This window comes from Protomyctophum bolini (assembly GCF_963924005.1).
Source record: "Protomyctophum bolini genome assembly, chromosome: 4".
Taxonomy (NCBI): domain Eukaryota; kingdom Metazoa; phylum Chordata; class Actinopteri; order Myctophiformes; family Myctophidae; genus Protomyctophum; species Protomyctophum bolini.
The window spans coordinates 25,841,546-25,864,103 of NC_137865.1; the positions used below are offsets into that span (position 1 = coordinate 25,841,546).

The 22,558-nt window shown below is 43.6% G+C and overlaps 1 protein-coding gene across 3 annotated transcripts in view; it reads left to right on the plus strand.

Annotated features, from left to right (window-relative positions):
- magi2b (membrane associated guanylate kinase, WW and PDZ domain containing 2b) overlaps positions 1 to 21,171 on the plus strand; it is a 115,333-nt gene extending 94,162 nt beyond the window's left edge. For 2 of the 3 annotated variants that reach the window (XM_080761635.1, XM_080761636.1), the window contains exons 12-22: positions 2,314 to 2,345; positions 3,442 to 3,634; positions 4,882 to 4,997; positions 5,981 to 6,173; positions 7,075 to 7,320; positions 8,524 to 8,709; positions 8,943 to 9,252; positions 13,612 to 13,831; positions 14,642 to 14,785; positions 15,501 to 15,639; positions 17,627 to 21,171. In XM_080761635.1, coding sequence (XP_080617761.1) covers positions 2,314 to 2,345; positions 3,442 to 3,634; positions 4,882 to 4,997; positions 5,981 to 6,173; positions 7,075 to 7,320; positions 8,524 to 8,709; positions 8,943 to 9,252; positions 13,612 to 13,831; positions 14,642 to 14,785; positions 15,501 to 15,639; positions 17,627 to 18,342 — 2,495 coding nt within the window. In that variant the 3' untranslated portion in view covers positions 18,343 to 21,171. The remainder of the gene's footprint in view (positions 1 to 2,313; positions 2,346 to 3,441; positions 3,635 to 4,881; positions 4,998 to 5,980; positions 6,174 to 7,074; positions 7,321 to 8,523; positions 8,710 to 8,942; positions 9,253 to 13,611; positions 13,832 to 14,641; positions 14,786 to 15,500; positions 15,640 to 17,626) is intronic. The other variant, XM_080761637.1, reaches the window with a different exon arrangement.
- Positions 21,172 to 22,558: the final 1,387 nt, after the last annotated feature.

The window sequence follows — 22,558 nt, forward strand, 5'->3', positions numbered from 1 at the left end:
CATTCATTTGGAATTCATCAGCATGCATGGGAGCGCGCCCCACACATCCGGCACATATGCTCAGCAATTGTATTAGCATTTAAATTAAGCTTAAACGTGTCTGTAAGGATGATGCTCGGACAATTGCCCTGTAACTCATATTCATTTTCTCCAGTGGGTCATTACGGTAAGTTTCCGGAGAATGGGTTATTAGAATTCCTTAAAGACTTCCTCCCTAAGGCCCCTATTCCCTGCAGAAGGTTATTACACGGCCTCCCCTCTGCCCACGCTGGTGTGGTGAATGGTTTCAGCACCATGGACAGCTCTATAGTCGCCTCCATTCATGTCTAAAGGATTCTCTTCAGCACCATGGACAAGGCTGATGTGTAGTAGGCAGAGTGCAGTGCCACAATGCCCCAGGAAGGCCAGCATACTAAACCTATGCTAAACCATACTAAACCTAACCTGGAGAGACAACATCTCGACTGCAATAGCCGGGGAGGCGCAGGCCCAAAAGCTCAACGGTTAAGGATTAACCTGTGATGTCATGACATACTTTTCGCGATATTTCTGGCAGAGCAGACCTCTCCTTCTGTGGACCTTAATGACCAGAGCAGACCTCTCCTTCTGTGGACCTTAATGACCAAATGAATAGAAAAAATACAAATAAAAAGTATGTCATGACATCACAGGCTGGCTCCCCAGCTACAAGCTGTACTACTTGCTTGCTTTCTCTCCCCTTCTCTCTTGCTTTCTTTCTCTCTCACACACACACACACACACACACACACACACACACACACACACACACACACACACATACACTGTCTAAGCATGTGACCTTCCCCAGCACTCAGATAAAGCGTTGCATAATTATGATGACACACTCTCAGATAATAATAGAATAAGGAGAAACAAACATGCGATGCCGTGACTGGAATAGGGGAAGATAATATGAACTGGAATAAGAAGAAATGCTTTTTAAAGTTTTATGTTATTGTATTTGTTTTAACCACAACCATATAACTACATCATGATGTTGTCATGCCAGATTCGTAATGTACTATAATTTATGTATTTCTCCATGGATTTGTGATGTGATTTTAATACATGATTATATCCAATTGTTGTCACATTATGTATAGTATTGTTATGAATTGTTCAAATTGTACTAGTCTGTGACATTAACCAACAATTTAATTGCTGTCCAGTTTTCATTCCATCATCATTGTCATGTATATTATTATTATTCTTTCTCTCTGCTTGGGATAGAATGTTGGGGTTTTGTGTTGTTTGTTCTTGTTGTAGCCTTCATCTGTTAGACCTAAACAGCAAAGCAGATGCAGAATATGAATAATAATTTCCCTATAAGAAGAATAAATGGTTATGAGTCTCTAGGGCAGGGATTCCCAAACTGTGGTGCTTGCACCCCTCATGGTGCGCGAGCGCCTAGGCGGTGCATGACATGAAAAGGCTAATGGTGGTGCTATGGTTTTATTTTAACATATTATGCCTATATGACAGTTATATGCAGAATACAGGCCATATTCAGTTTCATATATGCACATATGTGGATATAGGAAATATATGTCTATATAGCGTATGCAACATATTAGCAGGTGGACAATTTTGAATAATATGTCACATATATGTTGCACAATGCACATATTCTTATATTTAATTTCCATGTGTACACACACACACACACACACACGCGCACGCACACACACACACACACACACACACACACACACACACACACACACACACACACACACACACACACACACACACACACACACACACACACACACACACACTTAAATGTATGTATTTGGGTCTCAGCAGCATTAGTTGTCTGTCTTTGGCAGAGTTGTTTGTTGTTCTTGATATGTAGAGGCAAGGCTACTCCAGCTTCCTACACCCTAACCCACATGAAGTATGAGTTATATAGGGGTGGGTGGGGGAACTGTCTCAGCCTGCAGCTAATGATGTAATTATACTGAAAACAAATGCAATGACCAAACTCGTTTAAGGGTGTAGGGGGGGATGGGGGGGTGTTACACAAACACAACAAAACAGGAAGGAATACAAAATGGGTAAATTGTTGATGCTGCTGCCACAGATTCTGCACAAGGAGGTTTCAGCAGACTGGTGTCACGCTCATGTGAGCTGTGGTTCTGTAGTAATTCATCGTCTGCCTTGTGCGGATGGCTCACTGTGTTAATGTCTATTATGAGGGGGAAATTCTGTGAAATATCATAAGGCATTGCGTAACACACAGCAGCCTTCCGTGAGATTTAGCTAATTGTGCTTCATCTCTTTTGTCTTCAGGCCACATCTCTCCATGGAAGACCTCCAAACAGGTACAGATATTAAGCCGCCCGTGCTGCTCCTGTGTGTCTGCCTCCCTCTTTTGGTGTGTTTGTGGTTGTGTTTATGGTGTTTGTCTGTGGAAGCAGAGGGAGAACACACGTTTCATCTGAAACGTGTGTGTTTGTCTGTGGAAGCAGAGGGAGAACACACGTTTCATCTGAAACGTGTGTGTTTGTCTGTGGAAGCAGAGGGAGAACATGTTTCATCTGAAACGTGTGTGTTTGTCTGTGGAAGCAGAGGGAGAACACACGTTTCATCTGAAACGTGTGTGTTTGTCGCCGTCGCTGACTTGCCTAGTTGCCTCGGAGCTGTTTGACTTTCACTTCATAGTGTCCCATTCCGACGCATTTGTGGGTCACAGCTCAAATAAAATTGAATGAAATAATTGTATAAATGTTAACACAAACAAACAAATCTAAGAAATATCATAAATTTAAAAAATATATATAATGATTATGTATGATGAAAATAGCCAATCTACAAGCTCGCAATGCTGTGCGAAGAGAAGCAACGTGTTATGAGCTTATCTGCTATTTTCACTAGTTTAGGTCCCTGGCAAATGTCTTCATTTCTCTTTTGGGGTCTCGACCCGAAAGGTTTGGGAATCACAGATCACACCACTACAGCTACAGAACCATTATGCCTTTTTACATACAAACACACACACACACACACACACACACACACACACACACATACAGTATGTTGAACAACAATCACATTTAACAATCTACCCTTTTAGACACAATATTCAGACAGAATGACTCATTCACATCATAGCGACATCATAATGATATTTAAAATATTGATTTGTTTTTATGGTGTGGCTCTGCAGGAGGCTAGACTGTGTGTGTGTGTGTGTGTGTGTGTGTGTGTGTGTGTGTGTGTGTGTGTGTGTGTGTGAAAGCCTCGTTTATTCATATTAAACATTTCAACAAGGCACTTTAATACATACTGTAGAAAATAAAGCAAAATAAACACATTACTTATAACAGGACATTTGACTTCAGTAAGAGTTTAAAAATATATCACATATAGTCCATGTATAATTCTCACATAACGTCACTTCTGCTGGTACCCTGGTAGTTCCCAGACCAGTGGGACCCTCACGGCAGTCCCCAGACCAGCCTGAACGCCCCGGTACTGCCCCCCGGTACACCTTTCCCCAACCAGCCACAGCATCGTACCTCTGTCCCGGACTCCACCGAGGGTTTTGACCTGAACAAACCTGACCCCTACGACCTCTACGAGAAGTCTAGGGCCATCTATGAGAGCCGACGTAAGTGCAGAGCATCTCTCTTAACACTACATCATCCTGAGCATCAGTTTAGCACCTCTAATGCCACTGAGTCTTTCAGAATAAAGGTGCTAGAGTGCCAAGCAGATGAGGGAGATTTTATTCTGAAAACGCCCGCCTTCCCTTTCCCCCAAAAACCGGGAAGCCTAATCTTCTATTTTAACATCGTGCTAGTAAGTCTGATCTCTCTTTAGAAGCGTTAACATTGAACGTAAGTCTTCTTCCCTACAGTCTTCCTTCCTACACACCCTAGGTGTGTCTTCTTCCCTACACACCCTATAAATAGTACCTGGATCACTCAAACAATATTCAAAGTTCAAGGGATAATAATTCACAATTGTTCAGTTCAGTTCCAAAGCCCTCAATATTTCTCACAAAAACGCGGTACTAGTTTGTAAACCCGCACGGTACCCGTTTGTAATCCAGCCCCTCAGCTCTGCCTCTGTTTTGTCTGCACGTTAAGTACTCACGGACAGAAAGGTTTGTTGTTTAACCCATTTTGGGCGGGAACCGTTTTTTTGTTAGCATTATGTTATGCTTTAGCTATTGAAAAATAGCAGATCTACAAGCTCATAGCGCGGCACCGAGTGGCGCGCTACGAGCTTGTAGGTCTGCTATTTTAGAAAAATCGAAGATCCACCGACATAGAAACATAACTTTTTCAGAAAACTGTCTGGATGTAGAAGATATTTTTTTAATCTGATCTCAGGTCAAAATGGGTTAAATCCCCACTGCTCTGAGGGTTTCCTCCTTCCGTTCCCAACGGTCCATAGAGAATAGGTGTCCTCTCAGTTCGATCCTCCAATAGTGCCTTGTCCTCCACTCAAAACCAAATGATCCATGTGACAAACAAAACATAAACTTTACAAGGCTACAAACAAAACAAAGCGCATTGTACCGGGGCATCAAACAACAGCCATTCCTTCCGGAGCTCAGACGAGACGTCGACTCACTCCTCCGCCAGGTAGTGTGACGTCAAGCCATTGATAAAAGGGAACGTACTCGTGTGAATGAACTGAACGCAACCAGTGGGTGTGAGTGGCGACACCGCTAATCATCACAAAATCGAACCTCATTATTAAATTGCTTCTCAGGATTTTGCTGTGTAAATTACATACAAACAAACTGTCACTGTGAATAGCACGCATTGGGGTGAATTGTTCAAATGAAGTAAAGAGTTGAATTTATTTTCTTGCGTTTGTGTGTGTGTGCATGCGTGCATGTGTCAGGTGCGGAGTACATGGAGGTGGAGGTGCATCTGTTGAGGGAGAAGACGGGGTTTGGCTTCCGCATCCTGGGGGGAGACGAGGCCGTGCAGGCTGTGAGTCCGGACGCCCGTGACAAGGCTCGTATGGGACGGGCTGGACCACACATTTATAACCACTAACCTCATATTACACAACACACACTGCATTAATAATTACCACACACGCACGCACGCACGCACGCACGCACACACACACACACACACACACACACACACACACACACTGATCAAATAAAACAGTCCTTACGCATCTGCAACATCTGCAGCACCCTTTCACCCAGTGCCAATTATCTAATGTAATCCTGGGCGCTACACTTCCTCTGCCAACCTGGGGGGGGGGGGCAGTAGACTGACCTCATGCCTCTTTCTATGCATGAGGAGTTCAAGCTGCTTCTTTTCACCTGACAGGGGGGGGATTTCCCTGGCCGGACGTGGAAGGAACACGTTATTCCGACCAGTTCCTTTCCCCTCCATCAGGCGCCCCGGCTGGCCAGGGGGAGGTAGTTTTAGAGACCAGGATTACTGCATGTTTTTGTGAGGGTACCTACCCTATAGGGGACACGGGGAGAACATGAAACTCCACACAGAAAGAACTTTCCATACTGATGATGATGATGATGAAATGCCTTGCCTAAGTTGTCACAGGTTTTGACCAGATGAACCCCTAGTGTCCCTATTCTGGTGCGAATAGTTGGCAAAAATAGCTGATCTACAAGCTCACTATTCTAGTTCGGTGAAGATCTAGTGTTGAGGAGGAAAAAGGGAGTGGGCCGAGTCTAGTGTTAGACCCCTGGGGGACTCTGGTCAACGAGGTATACTGTATAGGGTTTAAGTGGTTAAACATATTCAAATGGTCAACGAATCTGGCTGCAGAGTTAATGACCACATTGCTGGTAGCAGAGTATTTAGGAAGGTCAGATGAGCTGCAAAGGTAGCACGATTAACACTGCAAATGTCACGACTGAAAGGTTATGCAAGAGGAGATGATCATTATTATCATCACTATAACACAAGCCAATGGTTCTCGTATGCTGCTAATATTGATCATCGTCTCCTAACAGATTGTGATTGGCGCCATCATTGAGAACACCCCCGCTGAGCGTGACGGCAGACTCAGACCCGGAGATGAGCTCATCTCGGTGGATAAGATGGTGGTTGCTGGGAAACCGCACAGATACGTGATCGACCTGATGCACGCGGCCGCTCGCAACGGGCAAGTCAGTCTGACAGTGAGGAGGAGAGTGCAAATGCCTGGTGAGAGCACCGTTTGGTTTACCAAGAGTGTAAAAAACGTAGCACGTCTCTCCCCCGTCAGCCATTCTGACCTGAGATCAGATTAAAAAAATGTCTTCTACATCCTGACAGTTTTCTGAAAAAGCTATGTTTCTATATCAGTCATTCTTCGATTTTTCTCGTAGCGCGCCACCGAGTGGCGCGCTATGAGCTTGTAGATCTGCTTTTTTTCAATAGCTAAAGCATAACGTGATGCTAACACCAAAAGGGGTTCCCGCCCAAAATGGGTTAAGTGGGGTCTGCGACGCATAGCCAGGGCGTCCGCAAACTACTTTATTTTATTTTTTACAATCATGGTTATCTCATTGAAAAGAGTGCTGTCAGGTGGCACATGATAAAATGATAATGACAACACATTGTAGTAGTGGACTATGAAATGATTTTGATTGAAATGTTATAATACAAATTGTTCTAATGGCACCTAAATGTACACATGTGGTTTTAAGTATATTCTTATCTTATCTAGTAAAAATCCACCCCCCCACCCCCAAGGGGTACCTTGGCCAAAAAAGTTAAGCAACAGGCCCCTGTTGTACATCTGTCATATATTTAGTATCGCAGTAGCAGCACCATTTCAGATTGTCTTCTCAAATAATGTTGAATTGAAAAGCATACAGTAAGTAGCTCACATTTTAAATGACCGGTTACCTTGAAAATGCTTGAAAAGCCGGTAATTGAATGCTGAATGTCCCCCCCCCCCCCCCCCCCCCCCCCGCAGTGGCAGTCATGCACAGTTACACTTCGCCAACCATTAGAATAAACTTTTAATCAGATAGGCTTTGTGACTTTGAGTAACGTGTACACTTTTTTTACAGTAGCAGATCACTTAACCTACAGTATGTGGTCTGTCCCCCTCCTCCAGGTGAGCCATGTCCAGTGAATGGCCGAAGCCCAGGCTCAGTGTCCACCCAGCACAGCTCTCCTCGCAGTGACGCAGCCTCGGCCTCCGGTCCTGCCGCAGCGTCCGCCACTGCCCCGGGCGCTGCCTTGGCTCCAGAGGGCTCGGCCCTGCAGACCAGTGACGTGGTCATTAACCGCAAGGAGAACGAGGGCTTCGGCTTTGTAATCATCAGCTCCCTCAACAGACCAGAGAACGCCACCGTAATCAGTAAGTCACAGAACTCACGGACAGAAAATGCCAAGAGAGGATTGTTGTAGAATAACGATTCACAAAACAAAACTTTAAAGTGTTCACAATTGCGGCGACAATACCTGCAAAACAACCAATGTTGTCAGCTACATTGATGCCAAGTCACTGAAGTGTTCCTCGGCCCACTGTGTAACTAAAAAGGATAGGGTTAAATACCACAGTGAACTAGTTAACGCCAACAATTAGAGTGCTGAAAAAAGTTGAAGACAGCTCAAGTGACAAGTGTTGGCCATCAGTTTGTAGTATTTTGGACTATGCATTTGTATAAATAATAGACGTTACCTTGAGATGTAATCATGCAGTATAATCATAGCATTCAAATTGTCTTGCCCAAGTTTAAATAATCTTGGCACCCTCTGGATATTTCCTCAGATGCCTGCTTACACCTGGGGGTATGCATTGCATATCCTAAAACTCTGTCTAGAAGAGCTATCTTATATAATTTATGAGTGCACTGCAGGATGAAGTGGCTCATACTAAACAGTTTCTTCTCTGGCCATTATATCTAGAAGAAGTTATTTCTTTTTGCAGTCTTTTCTGTCAATTGCAATGTGTGTAGTTTGCTCTCTTTGCTTCGAGGTATTTAAAACAAATCATGAGTGGGGAGCAATACATACTGTAGCCACACGTTTGTGCAATACTACTTTACCTGAAGTCGTACATGTTGTCATACTTATATTGGCGAAGTGGTACAAATGTGATTAGGGGTTAGCCAATCAGGGAAGCCGGTGCCCACACCCCTCCAAAACACATTTTCGGTGCATGCCCCGCAGACACTCGGACGGACGGACAGACAGACAGACAGACAGACAGACAGACAGACAGACAGACAGACAGACAGACAGACAGACAGACAGACAGACAGACAGACAGACAGACAGACAGACAGACAGACAGACACACACACACACACACACACAGATATTCTCTGTGTGCAGTGGCACTTGGCCCCTTACACCCCCAGGCCACATGAGTCCGTCCAGTCAGACTGCACACCAGTTATGCCTGGGACAAAGATAAATGTAGAGGACAGTGCAGCAATAATAATGAGAGGAACAAAAGTCATTCAATTCAGTCAGTTTAAATCCTTTTATACTATAAAGGTTGGACACCTTGATCCAAAATGAATACCGACACTCTCCTCACTATTGTCCATTCCAGCTGTGCCCCATAAGATAGGACGTATAATCGAGGGCAGCCCTGCAGACCGCTGTGGGAAGCTGAAGGTAGGAGACAGGATTCTGGCAGTAAACGGACAGTCCATCATCAGCATGCCTCATGCAGACATCGTGAAACTCATCAAAGATGCTGGGCTCACTGTTACACTGCACATCATACCAGAAGAGGGTAAGTACATGTATGCATGTGAAAGGATGGTGGTGAATTTTACAAAGTAATGCATGTCAGAGTAATTTTTTTAATGCTAATGTTTCAGGGTGCATTGCAAGCTGTGTGTTCTGCAGTTCATTTATCTTCCTGGCTTAAGAACATGTTCAGCTTGCAGTTAATTCCAACTGTTGCTATGAAACGTCGGTGTTGTTTTGTGAAACCTATGTTGCCATGGCAACTCTCCATTGCAGATGCTCAATCTGGGCCGAGCTCAGAGAAGCAGAGTCCAATGACACAGAAACACAGTCCCCACACCCAACCCAGCCCTGTAGCGCAGCCTAACCAAGGAGGCACCCAGCCCAGCCAAACGGTTGCCCAGCCTGGCCCGACCAGCACCCAGCCAGGACAAGCACCTGCCCAGCCCTGTCAGACACCTGCCCAGCCGAGCCAAACAGCAGCAGTTACCCAGCCTGCCCCAGCGGCCACCCAACCTGGAACCCAGCAGAGTCCAGTCTCCCAGCACCCTGGCCCTCCACCCCAGCTCTACCTCCATGACGGCAGGTAACTACATCCCAGTACTGTGATGATGAAGGGGAATGAATGTTGCATGTATTCCTGTGAAGTCTATGAGTCTGAGAAACCGTTAAAATAATGTATTTATCAAGTTAACTTGGGGAGAACATTCTTGAGATCAGAGAACCACGTTTTTGAGGCAGACTTGCACTTGATGTCACATGATCACGCTCACTGCGGCTCATGATTTAGTCAGCCGTGCATGTTTCAGTCAAACCAGCGGGACTTCACATCTCTGAAAATGTCAAAGCAAATATTCAAGAAGACTCATTTAAGTGTTTTTTTATTTATTGCTGTAGGCGGATCTGTGAAATGTCTGGCTATGCAAGACTACCTCTTGATCGAAAGTGAGTTGAATTGGGACAGGCAGTAACTGATGATATTTCACAAGTTCACGAGCACACAGACTACAGTTATTGAGAAATGGACACTTTTTCTCTTGGTGAGGGTGGTGACTGCAGGAGGTCACCACCAGCATGGAATCATCCTTTATTATACTAGGTTCAGGCAAAACTTTAATTCTAAAAGAGTCTGTAAACAATTGATCCCTGTCAGGTATCTATATCTCTATAATATAAGGGCACCAACCCCAGGGTTCTGTTCCTGCACCCTAAGAGAAAATGCTACTGAATTATACCTTTAAGGATGCAATGGCTTTTTGCAGCCGCCTGCTGCACCCTTTTTATTTTATTTTTTATATATTTTTCTTATTAATTTTTTTTCACAAAATACACCACCCGTCCACAGCCCTCCCCACATACAAACCCATGTATATAGAAGACAGCACAGTTAAAGCACAATAACAATAATATTACAAATACAAATAATACAATAAAATACAAAAAACGTCGGAAAAAAACTAAACAAAAAACAACAAAACAAAACAAATCTACTATAGAGAAAAAGTTGTTTCCGGAAGCAATATATCCAGACTAAGATAGCTGAAAATAACTAACCTATAACATTTCTGATACAGGTAAGGGCACATTTTCCATATAATTCAAATGAGGTTGCCAAAAAATTCAAACCCTTTCGAATTTCTCAAAATATAAGTAATCTTCCCAAGAGGAACACAACGGTTTATTTCTTGCGATAGGTGGGGGGGAGTCAGACTTCCATATTATTGCAATACATTTCCTGGCAACCCCGAGTGCAACCTCTATAAATTTGATTTTGTCTTCCTAGATTTGCACTGATTGCAGTGAAGTTTCCTAAGAGGCAAAGTTCAGGGTCCAACGGGAAGGGAGCATCTATAATTTTAGCCAGTGTATCACAAATATCATGCCAGAATGTTTAAACTTTTATACATTGCCATGTACAGTGAAAGAATGAGACTTGTTCCGTACCACACCTACACAATCTGAGATCTCAGGTTTGTACCCATGCAACTTTTGAGGTGTATAATAAAGTTGGTGGAGAAAATTATAATGAGTCAATCTTACTATACCTAGAATTGACAGTAGCAGAGAGGCTGTCATGACACAAATCAGACCATAAATCTTCATCAATAATAATATTTAAAGCCTGCTGCACCCTTGACACGGGTCCTGATTAGGGTGACCAGACATCCCGGTTTGTCCAGGTCTGGGATTATCTCAATTTCAAGCTCTGACAAATTTCTGTACTACTAATATATATACTAATATGTCCCGGTTTTCATTTCAACTGTCCCCGTTTTCACCAGATAATAATAATAGTTGTTTCCCGTGGTTGCATAGACATTTATCATGTTCTTTATTATCTGAATTTAACGCTGAGGCTGATGTTTGTCAATCAACACCTATGCTGCATATACATACACTTGTATGAATGGGCACACACGTGCGCGATGAACATGCACTGATTTAAGGGTCCTGGTTTTGCAGAGAACAATAATTGTGAATCTCTGAAGTTGGCTGATCGCAGACATTGACATTTTGAATGTTACCACTAGGCGTGAATTTTAGGGTCAAGGCCAACCGTTGGTGTGCACAAAGGCCAAATACCAGGATACGAAAGCCAACAATGATTTTAATAATTTTCGAAATAATGAATTTTACTTAAAAAGGTTAAGGATGAATAATAATAATAATAATAATAATACACTTTAGTTGTAACGCAAGTGCTACATCAACGCATGTGAAAACTAAAAAAATCAGTGGTCACCTATTAAGAAAAGTTTTAAAATTGGGGGCACGGTGGCACAGTCAGTAGTGCTGTCGCCTCACAGCTAGAAGGTCCTGGGTTGGTGGGTGGGGGATTCAGATTTTACGGGGGCCAGTTTCGAATTGCTGCCTCCAGGTGCCCTAGAGCAGGGGTTCCCAAACTTTTTTGGACCAGGTACCCCTTTTGGGGTAGATATTTTTCCAGGTACCCCCTCATCCTCGCAACACGGATAACAAATAAATGTATACGTCTAAATGTAGACGTCTAAATATAGACGTCTAAATGTGTACGTCTAAATGTAGACGCTAAATGTGTACGTCTAAATGTAGACGTCTAAATGTAGACGTCTAAATGCGTCTTCTCTTATGGGGGTCCCTGGCATATCTTTTCAAATGGGGGTCCACGGGCTAAGTAGTGTCAATTTGGGGGTCCTTGACATGAAAAAGTTTGGGAACCACTGCTTTAAACACTTTAGCACTTTATGAACATGAACAAAATAGATGGGTCCCCCCTGGAACTCCCTCAGGTACCCCTGGGGGTCCCCGGACCCCACTTTGGGAACCACTGCCCTAGAGAGCGGTTTTGAAGGAGTAATGGGATTCGCATGTCTTTCACATTTTGGTGGCATAGGAGCTAAATTAATTTAGTCCCTTGTTTGTGCCGAATCTGTGTTGCACATGGTTTGTTGAATCCCCTCTGGTGTTGTGGGTGTGGACTTCGTTGACATTAAGGAAGTATTTAGACAGGTACATGGGGATATTGGTGGTGTATCAAATCTTGTGGACCAGACCCATTGCAAAATGCTGTACTCTGTCATCAACCCTAAGCCATTCCAGGTGGGTTTTGGGAAGTCTGGAGCCTTGTTTTAAGGGCTTTTGAGGTGCTGTGGTACCAAGAGGTGCATGCATAGTCGAAGAAACCTTGTACTAGGGCTCCTGTTAGCGTCTTCAAGGTGTTTTTGTTGACCAGTGAAGAGATCCTATATAGGAATCTTTGGAGTTCTTTGGTTGACTTATTATGTTGGTGGCCATTTTTTCACCGGAAAGATTTGCCTCCAGGTAGGTAATTCCATCTTTTCGTGTGATAATATTGTCACCCACTCTAACCAAGAAGCCATCAGCCTTGCTGAGATTACTATTTGATCCAAAGAGAATGGATTAAGTTTTTCCCAGGTGGAAAGATAGTTTGTTATCAGCGAGTCAGGTGCAGATTCTACCGAGCTCAGAGCTGAGGGCCTTTTCAACCTGCAGTTTGTTCCTGTCCAAGACCAGCAGTGCTGAGTCATCTGCGAACAGGAACAAGTTGCAGTCACAAGCTGATGTCATGTCGTTTGTCGTACATATGTTTGCCAGCATCCACCTCGTGTTTGATGTGGTCGCTCAAATAGAGGAGGCATGTGTCAGTGGAGTGGAATGTTCTGAAGCCAGATTGGAATTCGTACATTCGTTTTTTAGTGACAAGAGATACTTTTCAACCTGTTCATAGACATTTTTTCCATCACTTTCGAGATGGAGCTAAGAATAGAAATAGGGTGGTAGTTGCCGGAGTCTAATTTGCTCCCTTTCTTGTGCTTGAAATCATGGGGTACCTGTCCCTGTTTGATGGAGAGGTTTATTATGTGGGTGATGATTGGAGCTATAGAGATGGCTGAGTCTCTGAGAAATACAGAGAGGGAGGGAGAGAGCTGCCGCGGCATTTGAAGCTGCACGCTATTCATATCGGCCTCGAAATCAAACTTGCCACTGGTTATTTGCACAGCGACGTTTCACTTGATGTTGTCCGATACGAATTTAGAATCTCATTCTCAACCACAGACAGCGCAGAGTAGAAAACATTGAAATCAGATGGGGCAGTGCAGGCAGAGCATCAAGGCCATTGTGGCCGTGGGCCATCTATTTTTTTGAGGGGCACAAATTTCCAAACAGAGGCCACAGCCGCCGTGGCCGCCAGGAGCAAACGATTCACCATTGTTGTGGTTGTGCTCGTTGGTTTGACGTGAGTATGTCTCTGTGAGAGCTCTCTTTGCTGTCTCTGCTATACTCCCCAACACATCTACCATCAATCTCCCTCAAGAAAAACAATAGAAAGAGCTATGGACTGCCCGCTAGCCTTAAGAGAAACATCTGCTGTCTGCTGTACCCCAGGGGCGATGCTTTCTTTTCGATCTTGTACTACCACCAATCTACCCTGTTTGACCCGCAGGTCTGAGGTGAAAGCTAGACAGGATGTGAAACCTGACATCCGCCAGCCTCCATTCACTGACTACCGGCAACCTCCAGTTGACTATCGTCATCCGCCCGTGGCTGATTACCGGCAGCCACCAACGTTGGACTACCGACACCCGCCTGGACTGCTGGACTTCAGACAACACCCTGCGGCTGCACAGTTCCCTTTGGGACTCCCGCCGGACTTCAGACCACAGGTACAGCTGCGCTGCACGTTGCAAGTTCACATCATGTGTTCAGCGTTAACCACTTGAACATTAGCATCCCTAGGGTTCAAGTGGTGGGATGTGGGGGCACAATCAATCAAGTACCAAAACTATAACTATTATACATCTATTATTTATCTGTATTTTTATTTTATGCAATCTGAAAGGTTTGATATCAACATCAATACCAATAAAAATCCTCACACTTTCCCATGAGTGAAGGTTGGAGGTCTGTATGGTGCCCAGGACAAAGACATTTGCATATTTACATGTACATATAATATGTATCTTTGGGACTCTCTGGTATCATAGAAAGTCATGTTAGTCAGGTTTGTCTTGATTGGTTTGAGGCGGTTTGTGTTTGAGGAGCGGAGGGAACAAGGCGAGGGTTGAAGGGTGACCTCCGGTAGTTCCTTGAGGTAGGGTGGAGCGTTGCTGTGGATGCACTGATGGGTTAGTAGGAAGATCTTGTATTCAGTGTGGAATGAGACAGGGAGCCAGTGGAGTGAGCGGTGTGTATTGGGTGTGTATTTATGCACTCATCAGGAGCAGCGCTGTGCGTTTTAAGGATTTTCTTTGTTTCTTTTTTTCAGTATAATTTGTGACTGGGGCTAACAGAATTAATTTTGCTAATAACAGTCGAGCTCTAATTTAGTAATGAAACGTATGCTGCTGCTGCACTACAGTTATGTTGTATTTCATTTTGTCAGTTTGGGTTAGCTTCATATACACTATATATACTGTACTTGCTCAGTGTGCGCATGTTATACAGTACGTACTGTCTCCGTCTTTTTCTTGCAGGACTTTGACTATTTCACAGTGGAGCTGGAAAAGAGTGTGAAGGGTTTTGGGTTCAGCATCCGAGGGGGAAGAGAGTACAAGATGGACCTATTTGTGCTGCGGCTGGCTGAAGATGGCCCCGCCATACGGAATGGCAGGATGAGGGTGAGGCCACACGGATTTTTTCATGCTCACTCTGCCCGGCTACCTTTGTTCTGCACTCTTGACTTCTTATACAATTTACAATTACAATTTAGGCATTTAGCAGACATTCTTGATCCAGAGCGACTTACACAAGCAAAAACTAAAGCATGGCATACATTTAAGCAAAAACAAAAAGCATGGCATACATCACATATATCAAAAGTAGTTATCATGAATCATGTATAAACTAAGAACGTAACAGTGGAGTATCTATGTCAACTATACATTATATATTATACAATATACATGTGTACTATAAAGTGCTATGACTACATAAAATGCAATTCTAGTGCTGTCTACGTAACGAGCTATAGGTCTGTCTAAAATAACAATGCTAACCTAAGTCTACTATCTAAGTCTACATAAAGGGCTAGGCTAGGGCAAGTGCTACGGGCCATGGTGGAGTCTGAATAGGTGGGTTTTCAGACTACAGCATATCTCTGCTGTCGGGCAGAACTCAGGAAATGAAGAAAACCTTGTATTTTTTAAAACAAATCAATTCTGCCTCATCAAAGTTGGTATTGTGACCTTACACATTGTCAGATACTCGCATGTGTCATTATATCACTTTACCCCAATACTCTCAGAAAATGACTATTCTTTTACACAATCCTTTGTACAATCACTGCTTGATTGGCCGTTATATGGCTCTGCCCTGTCTCCCTGTGTGTCACAGGTTGGGGACCAGATCATCGAGATTAACGGGGACAGCACTCGGGACATGACTCATGCCCGGGCCATTGAACTCATCAAGGCAGGGGGTAGACGGGTCCGGCTGCTGCTGAAGAGAGGCACGGGACAGGTGCCAGAATATGGTGTGTGTTCCTGACACACGCTTAAAGCTTAATGTACAGTATACTCTACTGTACAGTATAATGCACGACGGTGTTGCTCGTCGGAAACCTGTTATCCTCGAGGAGCGACACCATCATGCAGCCATGTATAAACTCCTCCTCTACACTATTCTGCAATTTCTCCCTATCTGTCTTGTCTTCTCTTTTTCTGTCCTATGCATACTAAGAATTAAACTTTACGCCATGATGTCTTCTAAACCATAGTTGCTTAGTAAATTGACACTGCTACTGTACGTATGTTCAATCAAAGGATATACAATATACTAACAAGCACAATAACACTAACCTCAATGTGTTTCAGCGCAGCTCTCTTTGCTCTACAGTTTTACATCCTCTGTCATGCTGTCTGAAATTTGCCTCGTCTAAAAGATGTTCAAAGCTTTTGTTTAACAATATGTTGCGCTAAAAGCCTTTCAGCCTAATGGTGCATTTATACTTTGTTGTACAGCGATATCACTCAATGAAAATGACAGATTTTCAACTGAAAATCAGTTGAAAATCGGCCGTTTTCAGCCTTGTCGCACGACAAATTATAAATTAGCCTAATTTGTGTTAACCCCACAGCTTTTAAGTCTAATGATTAGTATAGGCTTCTACTTGCCTTCCCTTAGGAATGGTACCTTCCAACCTCTCCATGTGCATGAAAGGTGACTCACTAGCCTCCCCATATTTCTTCCTAATGGGCCACTCTAAAGACACGGTTTGTGAAAACTGCACGTCTCTTTCCATAAGGATTGTTTTGTTTGTGTGTTTTTTTACTGTGTGGATAAGTGAGCGTGTGCATGTTGGCATGATATTATATTTGAAGACAGGCGGGGAGTGTGTGTGTGTGTGTGTGTGTGTGTGAGATTTTATATTTGAAGACAGGCGGGTGTGTGTGATTTTATATTTGAAGACAGGCGGGGGGGGGGTGTGTGTGTGTGTGTGATTTTATATTTGAAGACAGGCGGGTGTGTGTGATTTTATATTTGAAGACAGGCGGGGGGGTGTGTGTGTGTGTGTGTGTGTGTGTGTGTTTGATTATATATTTGAAGACAGACGGGGGGTGTGTGTGTGTGTGTGCGTGCGTGCGTGCGTGCGTGCGTGCATGCGTGCGCGAGCAAGATTTCATGTTTCTGTGCTAGCAAAAACATTGAGGTTTGAGCTGAACCTCTAGGACAGGTGAACTTCAAACATGAAGTTGGCTTGAATTAGTCTCTTTATAGTAGTATCATCTCAGTGCTGCCTAGCTAGGGTCAGACTCTCGCTACATAAACAGTCTCTCCTGAGAGAAAACGTGTATCGTCTTCATGCCCTCTGTGACCCTCTGCCTGCCTGGATAATGACAATGTAGTGGTGCCTGTTGCTGGGTGATAACATGACTACATTCTTGTTCTAGCATATCAACATAGAGAACTACATATAAAAGGGTGTGTGCTGCTCACATTTTGTTGCATGTATATTTGTGTGACAAAGTGCTCGTATGTGGTGCCTTACTGACTGTTTGATTGTGTGCATGCATCTGTCTTTTCTCAATCTACTATCTTCACATAGAGTATAGGGCTATATCTTGCGCCACCCCTTACCCCTTATCCCTAAAGTTATTTGCCATTTTTTTAAACGCCTTCTACCAACCTACGTTTTCTGAAAATTTCAAATGTTTATTCAAAAGTTTCAAACATGTTATGTTGCTATATTCCGGTACTGTACATAGCAACAAGAACCCAGGAAGGGGTTCCCGTCCTGAAGGGGTAAAACACCAAAAGGGGTTCCCACCCAGAATGGGTTAAAATAGTTCAAATAGCCGATCTACAAGCTCACAACGTGTCGATGTAGATCGGCTAGATGAAGTATTTTAAAACGTCAAAATAGTAATAAATGGTTTAGGGCGCAAGATAGGGCCCTATGTGTGCATATGCTATGTGCATACCGCTCGGCTGCTTTATTGTTTCCTTGTCCCCCCGAACAGACGGTGCCACCCCCTGGGATGCCCTTCCTACAGCCCACTCTTCCCTGCAGGAAGTGACCCTTGACCCCCAGCCCACCCCATTGCTCTCATCCCATCCAGCCTCAGTCCCAGATGCCCCCCACCAACTCCCTCTAGAGGCTACAGTGTGCATGGCAGGCCAGGTTCCACAGCTGACAGACCCTGGCTCCGTAAGAGGGGCCACAGGTGGCAGGCCCACCCAGCAGCAGAGGTATAACGCCAGGGGGCAGGGAACCCCACAAGGGCCCGGGGAGGTGGAAGGGGGACCGGAAGACAGCCAACCACGGGCTTTGCCTCCTAAAGCCACCCGGGGAAGGTCTACTGAAAGACGAGAAAGGGATACTAGCACCCCCTGCTGTGAGAGAAAGGACCTACACACACAGGCTATAAGCAGCAGCACCGTGTGGCCCTGGGACCCGTATTTGAGTGTGAATTTGAACGGGGGCACTCTGGGCAGTGGGGACCGCACCGGGGACGGACGAGTCAACCTCCAGGAGAGGCTTGAGCAGAGAGGTCCGCTGCTCCCCAGAGAAGAAGGGGGGGCCAACGGGCCCCATAGCAGGATCTGCTGCCCCTCTAAAGGTGTGGAGGTCCCCGCAGCCAGGAGCACAGCTGTGTCCCCTGGACCCTGGAACGTCCCTGGGTCCGATAAACTGCCCGGCACCCTGAGGTCCTGGACCTCCACGGTGAGCAGATAGATCTAGCTGGTCGTTTGGGACTGGATGAAACCCGTCTGGCTTTATACAGGCTTCCCCGTTCAGTCCATAATGAGATCGAGGAATCTCCATCGCCCACTTTCTAAGGATCCGTCTTGCCCCATTTTTTCCCCTCCACCTTCTTATGAAATCATATTTTGTGTTTGTTTCACATCTTCTTATGAGATGATTAGTACACCCGCCACCTTAAAAAGATATAGCTAATTATAACACGTTTGTGAGCTACTCCAATTGTTCAGACATTTCAGACTTTGGACTTGAAGTTCTGATTACAAATGATGTGGTTCTGAGTAGTAGCCATTAACGTGTTCCTTTAAAATCCCTCAACCATATCGGGCTCAGATTGAACGGTTAGCGCAGAGTAACCTCAAATGGGCTTCTCTGAGGAGAGAGATGTACATTTGAGAGATGTACTACTGTGCTACCTTCGGTCAGTGCAGTAGAATAGAATGGTACTCTCCACCTGGAGACGGAGGCAAAGACATTGGCAATTCTTCAAAACACGAGTTCCAACACTGCACTAACACAAAAGACAGCCCTGTTGTTAACAAGACATATGTTAGCTCTTACATTATATCAAATACCGTACATGTAAAGACGTGGAAAAATATGAACATTTGGTCATCGCAAAAAACAGACCTGTTGGTGTTTTTTTGTTTTTTTTTTCAGTTTTTTTTGGAGGCAGTGTTGTAGTTAGATACAATGTAAAGAGATTAAAAGAAAATGTATGTATTTTAAGATCCATATTTCCACGGCCTCGTCTATAACTACATATCAAAGACTGTATGGAAGCCAACCACGGCAGACCGCTGAGGACGGCAGCGCTCTCATGCCATGCATGGATGTAGACCACCACGTCATTATACAGAGACTCACGTATATTTTAGAGGTAGAGTTCAGTCGTAGAGAGGATAATATCCTCTGTGGAACACGAAGCGTTTGGCACCCAGTCCACGTGAAATCAAAATATTTTTCCCATTATTCTAATTGAACTTCTGAGTGGTCAAAGAAAGAAAAGAAAAAAAGCAAAGCAGCTGCCTTCGAGAAGATCTCATATCACTGTTCCGTGTACTTTGTCACCAATCAGTTATGCGCTCACCATGCAGAGAATCGAGCTATTGTATTATCTATCGCACAAAAAAAAAAAAGACCATTCTATATTTTCCCATTACTACACCTTTTTTACTGTGCTATGTGTACCATGTCACTGTGGGAGGGGGTGTATGTGTGGAAAAGAGGATGCTGATTGATCGGACATGAGGTGGGGCGGAGTGCCTTACTGAAACTAGCTGATAACCATTGTGATTGCTAGTCTGTTGTTTCTTGTTTGTTTGTTTGGAGGGAGTCCTTTACTTTGCTTAGGCAGTACTCGCATATCAGCAAAAAGTGTAGGTGGTGTAGCCTGCTTGTCTTTGGATTAAACCCCAAGATATGTACAATTATAATGATGCACTCTCCATTAATACAGTATATAGCCTGTATCAGCGTTTGCCCTTTCCCAATCAAGTGTTATAAAAAGGGATAATATGTAGCGTGTAGAATTAGCACCTCTGCCCGGAGAGTCCTCCGGGACAGTAGTACATATTACACATACATCTTACAGTTTCATCACACATTTTTATCAATCAAGAAGGCTTTTGGTTTTCTGTCAAGTAAGTCTCACTTAATGCTTAAACATATTCATATCATGGAGACGATATACCAACTTTGCATTAGTGCTTCCTGGTGCCAATGCTAATTGATGATGGGAATGATGGGCTACTCTGCTGGAGTCAACAGGTAGACTACTGTACAGTATGTTACTGGAATAGAGTAAACTAAAGGCATGCTGCTGCTAAACTGAATTAACCCAACATGAAGTCACTAATACTGCATTTCTTTATTTTGTTATCAATTATCAGTAGGATGTTTGCCCTCATTTAAACTTACTGTAACAAAAATCTGTCTCGTCTAGAGATGTCCCAATCGGATTGGGGCAACCCTAGTCTCGTCCAACAGTCCCCTGGTGCAGACGAGGACTAGATATGAGGTTTACAAATAATTGAATGCAGTATGATGGCACCCTGAGCTGGACCTCATAAACTGGCATACTGTCTGAGATTGTACTTTAATGGCTGACCAAGTCTTCAACCCGAGTGGTTCACTCAGGCTAGTTTGCCGCTGACTTCATTTTTGACTGACCCTTTCAATTTTAGTGGCAGCCAAAAAAGAAATTGCTAGTGCATGACATAAACAGCAGTTCTAAAACAATAGGGAGCTGTGGCAATACCCAAAACGTGACCAAAATATGCATTTAGTAAACATGTCATCATTGTTTTCTTTTTTATACAACATCGATCGTGACATGACCAAGCAGCCGAAGACCAGTGTTGTAGTGTGATACCTACCTTTAACAAGAGGTCACAGGTGTGTCGTTAGGCTGTAAAAAAAATGTTTACTGTATGTCAACGTTTTAAAAAAAGAACAACAAAAAAAGGTGAAAGCATATGTCATCTAGCCCTCTGTGGAGGCTGCCCCCTGCCTGCTGTGGGTGATTTTGTATACAGAAAAAAAAGCTATATTGGAATTTGTGAAGGATGGCACGTTGATGAATCCCCATCGAGATCAAGTATAACTGTGTAGTGTTAATTGTGTATTATCCACCCTGTACAGCTGTATTCCTACAGATATGGTTTACTGTATCATTGATACTGTAGTTTCAAAGACGTGAACAACTATTTTTATGAAATGCGACAGTACGGATATATTACATTTTGCTAAAAAACAAAACAAAAAAAACTTGTTTACTGAAAGATATTCTGAAATACTGTCAAATAAACTCTTGACATGGTGTAAATATTCTTTTTTGCAGAGGTTGTTTTTTCCACACTAAGAACACTCGGATCACATTATTGACCCTATCAATCTGATTACCAAAAGTATTTTACATAAAGGCACAGTTTGGATGGAGTCTCGTATAATACGAGCCCTTTAGCCACAAACAAATACTCATGAGGAGTCCAGATTCCGGAGAGTACCGGTAATTCTAATTGACCATGACCAAGAAGTAAAGACTGCACAAGAAAGTATAGAATACTGTAGATATTTCCATTCATTGTTATACACAGAAGTGGATGAAATGAATCCACAAGGGCCTATATATACCATGGTACGTTTATTTGATGTTTGAATGGGATCCATACTACCATTATCAATCTCCCAGCAAACTATTGCGGAAATTGAAAATTGCGGAAATTGAAAATTGCGGAAATCGGAAATTGAGGAAATTGCGGAAAGCGGAAATTGAAAATTGAAAAAAACGATGGGTTATAGCCCATGTTTTTAGAAATATTGAAAAAAAAGTTATCCTCGTTTCTCATCATTTTGGACCATGGGCTATACAGCCTATATCGTACGGCATACTATTGCGCGCCGTATTTCATCATTTTTGATGATTTGACAAAAATGAAAAAATACTTACTTTGCTTAGGCAGTACTCGCATATCAGCAAAAAGTGTAGGTGGTGTAGCCTGCTTGTCTTTGGATTAAACCCCAAGATATGTACAATTATAATGATGCACTCTCCATTAATACAGTATATAGCCTGTATCAGCGTTTGCCCTTTCCCAATCAAGTGTTATAAAAAGGGATAATATGTAGCGTGTAGAATTAGCACCTCTGCCCGGAGAGTCCTCCGGGACAGTAGTACATATTACACATACACATACATCTTACAGTTTCATCACACATTTTTATCAATCAAGAAGGCTTTTGGTTTTCTGTCAAGTAAGTCTCACTTAATGCTTAAACATATTCATATCATGGAGACGATATACCAACTTTGCATTAGTGCTTCCTGGTGCCAATGCTAATTGATGATGGGAATGATGGGCTACTCTGCTGGAGTCAACAGGTAGAGACTACTGTACAGTTACAGTATGTTACTGGAATAGAGTAAACTAAAGTTATGTAGCGCTATATTGGATCACTCCAATATATGATAGTTCCGTCCGCAGGCGGAGCGTCGAGCGGACTTACCGATGATCCCGTGCTAACAGCCACGGGAAAATGACGTGTGAGTGAGGCACCGCCTCCCGAGGTTACTTTGCTCGCACACGTCATTTCCCCTACCTCTTTCCTTTCCTCGGCGTCGTCGGTTGGTAAGGACTAAAAGTTTACCGTAGGAAGGTATAACTCCCTTTGAGCAGCCAGCTTGGCC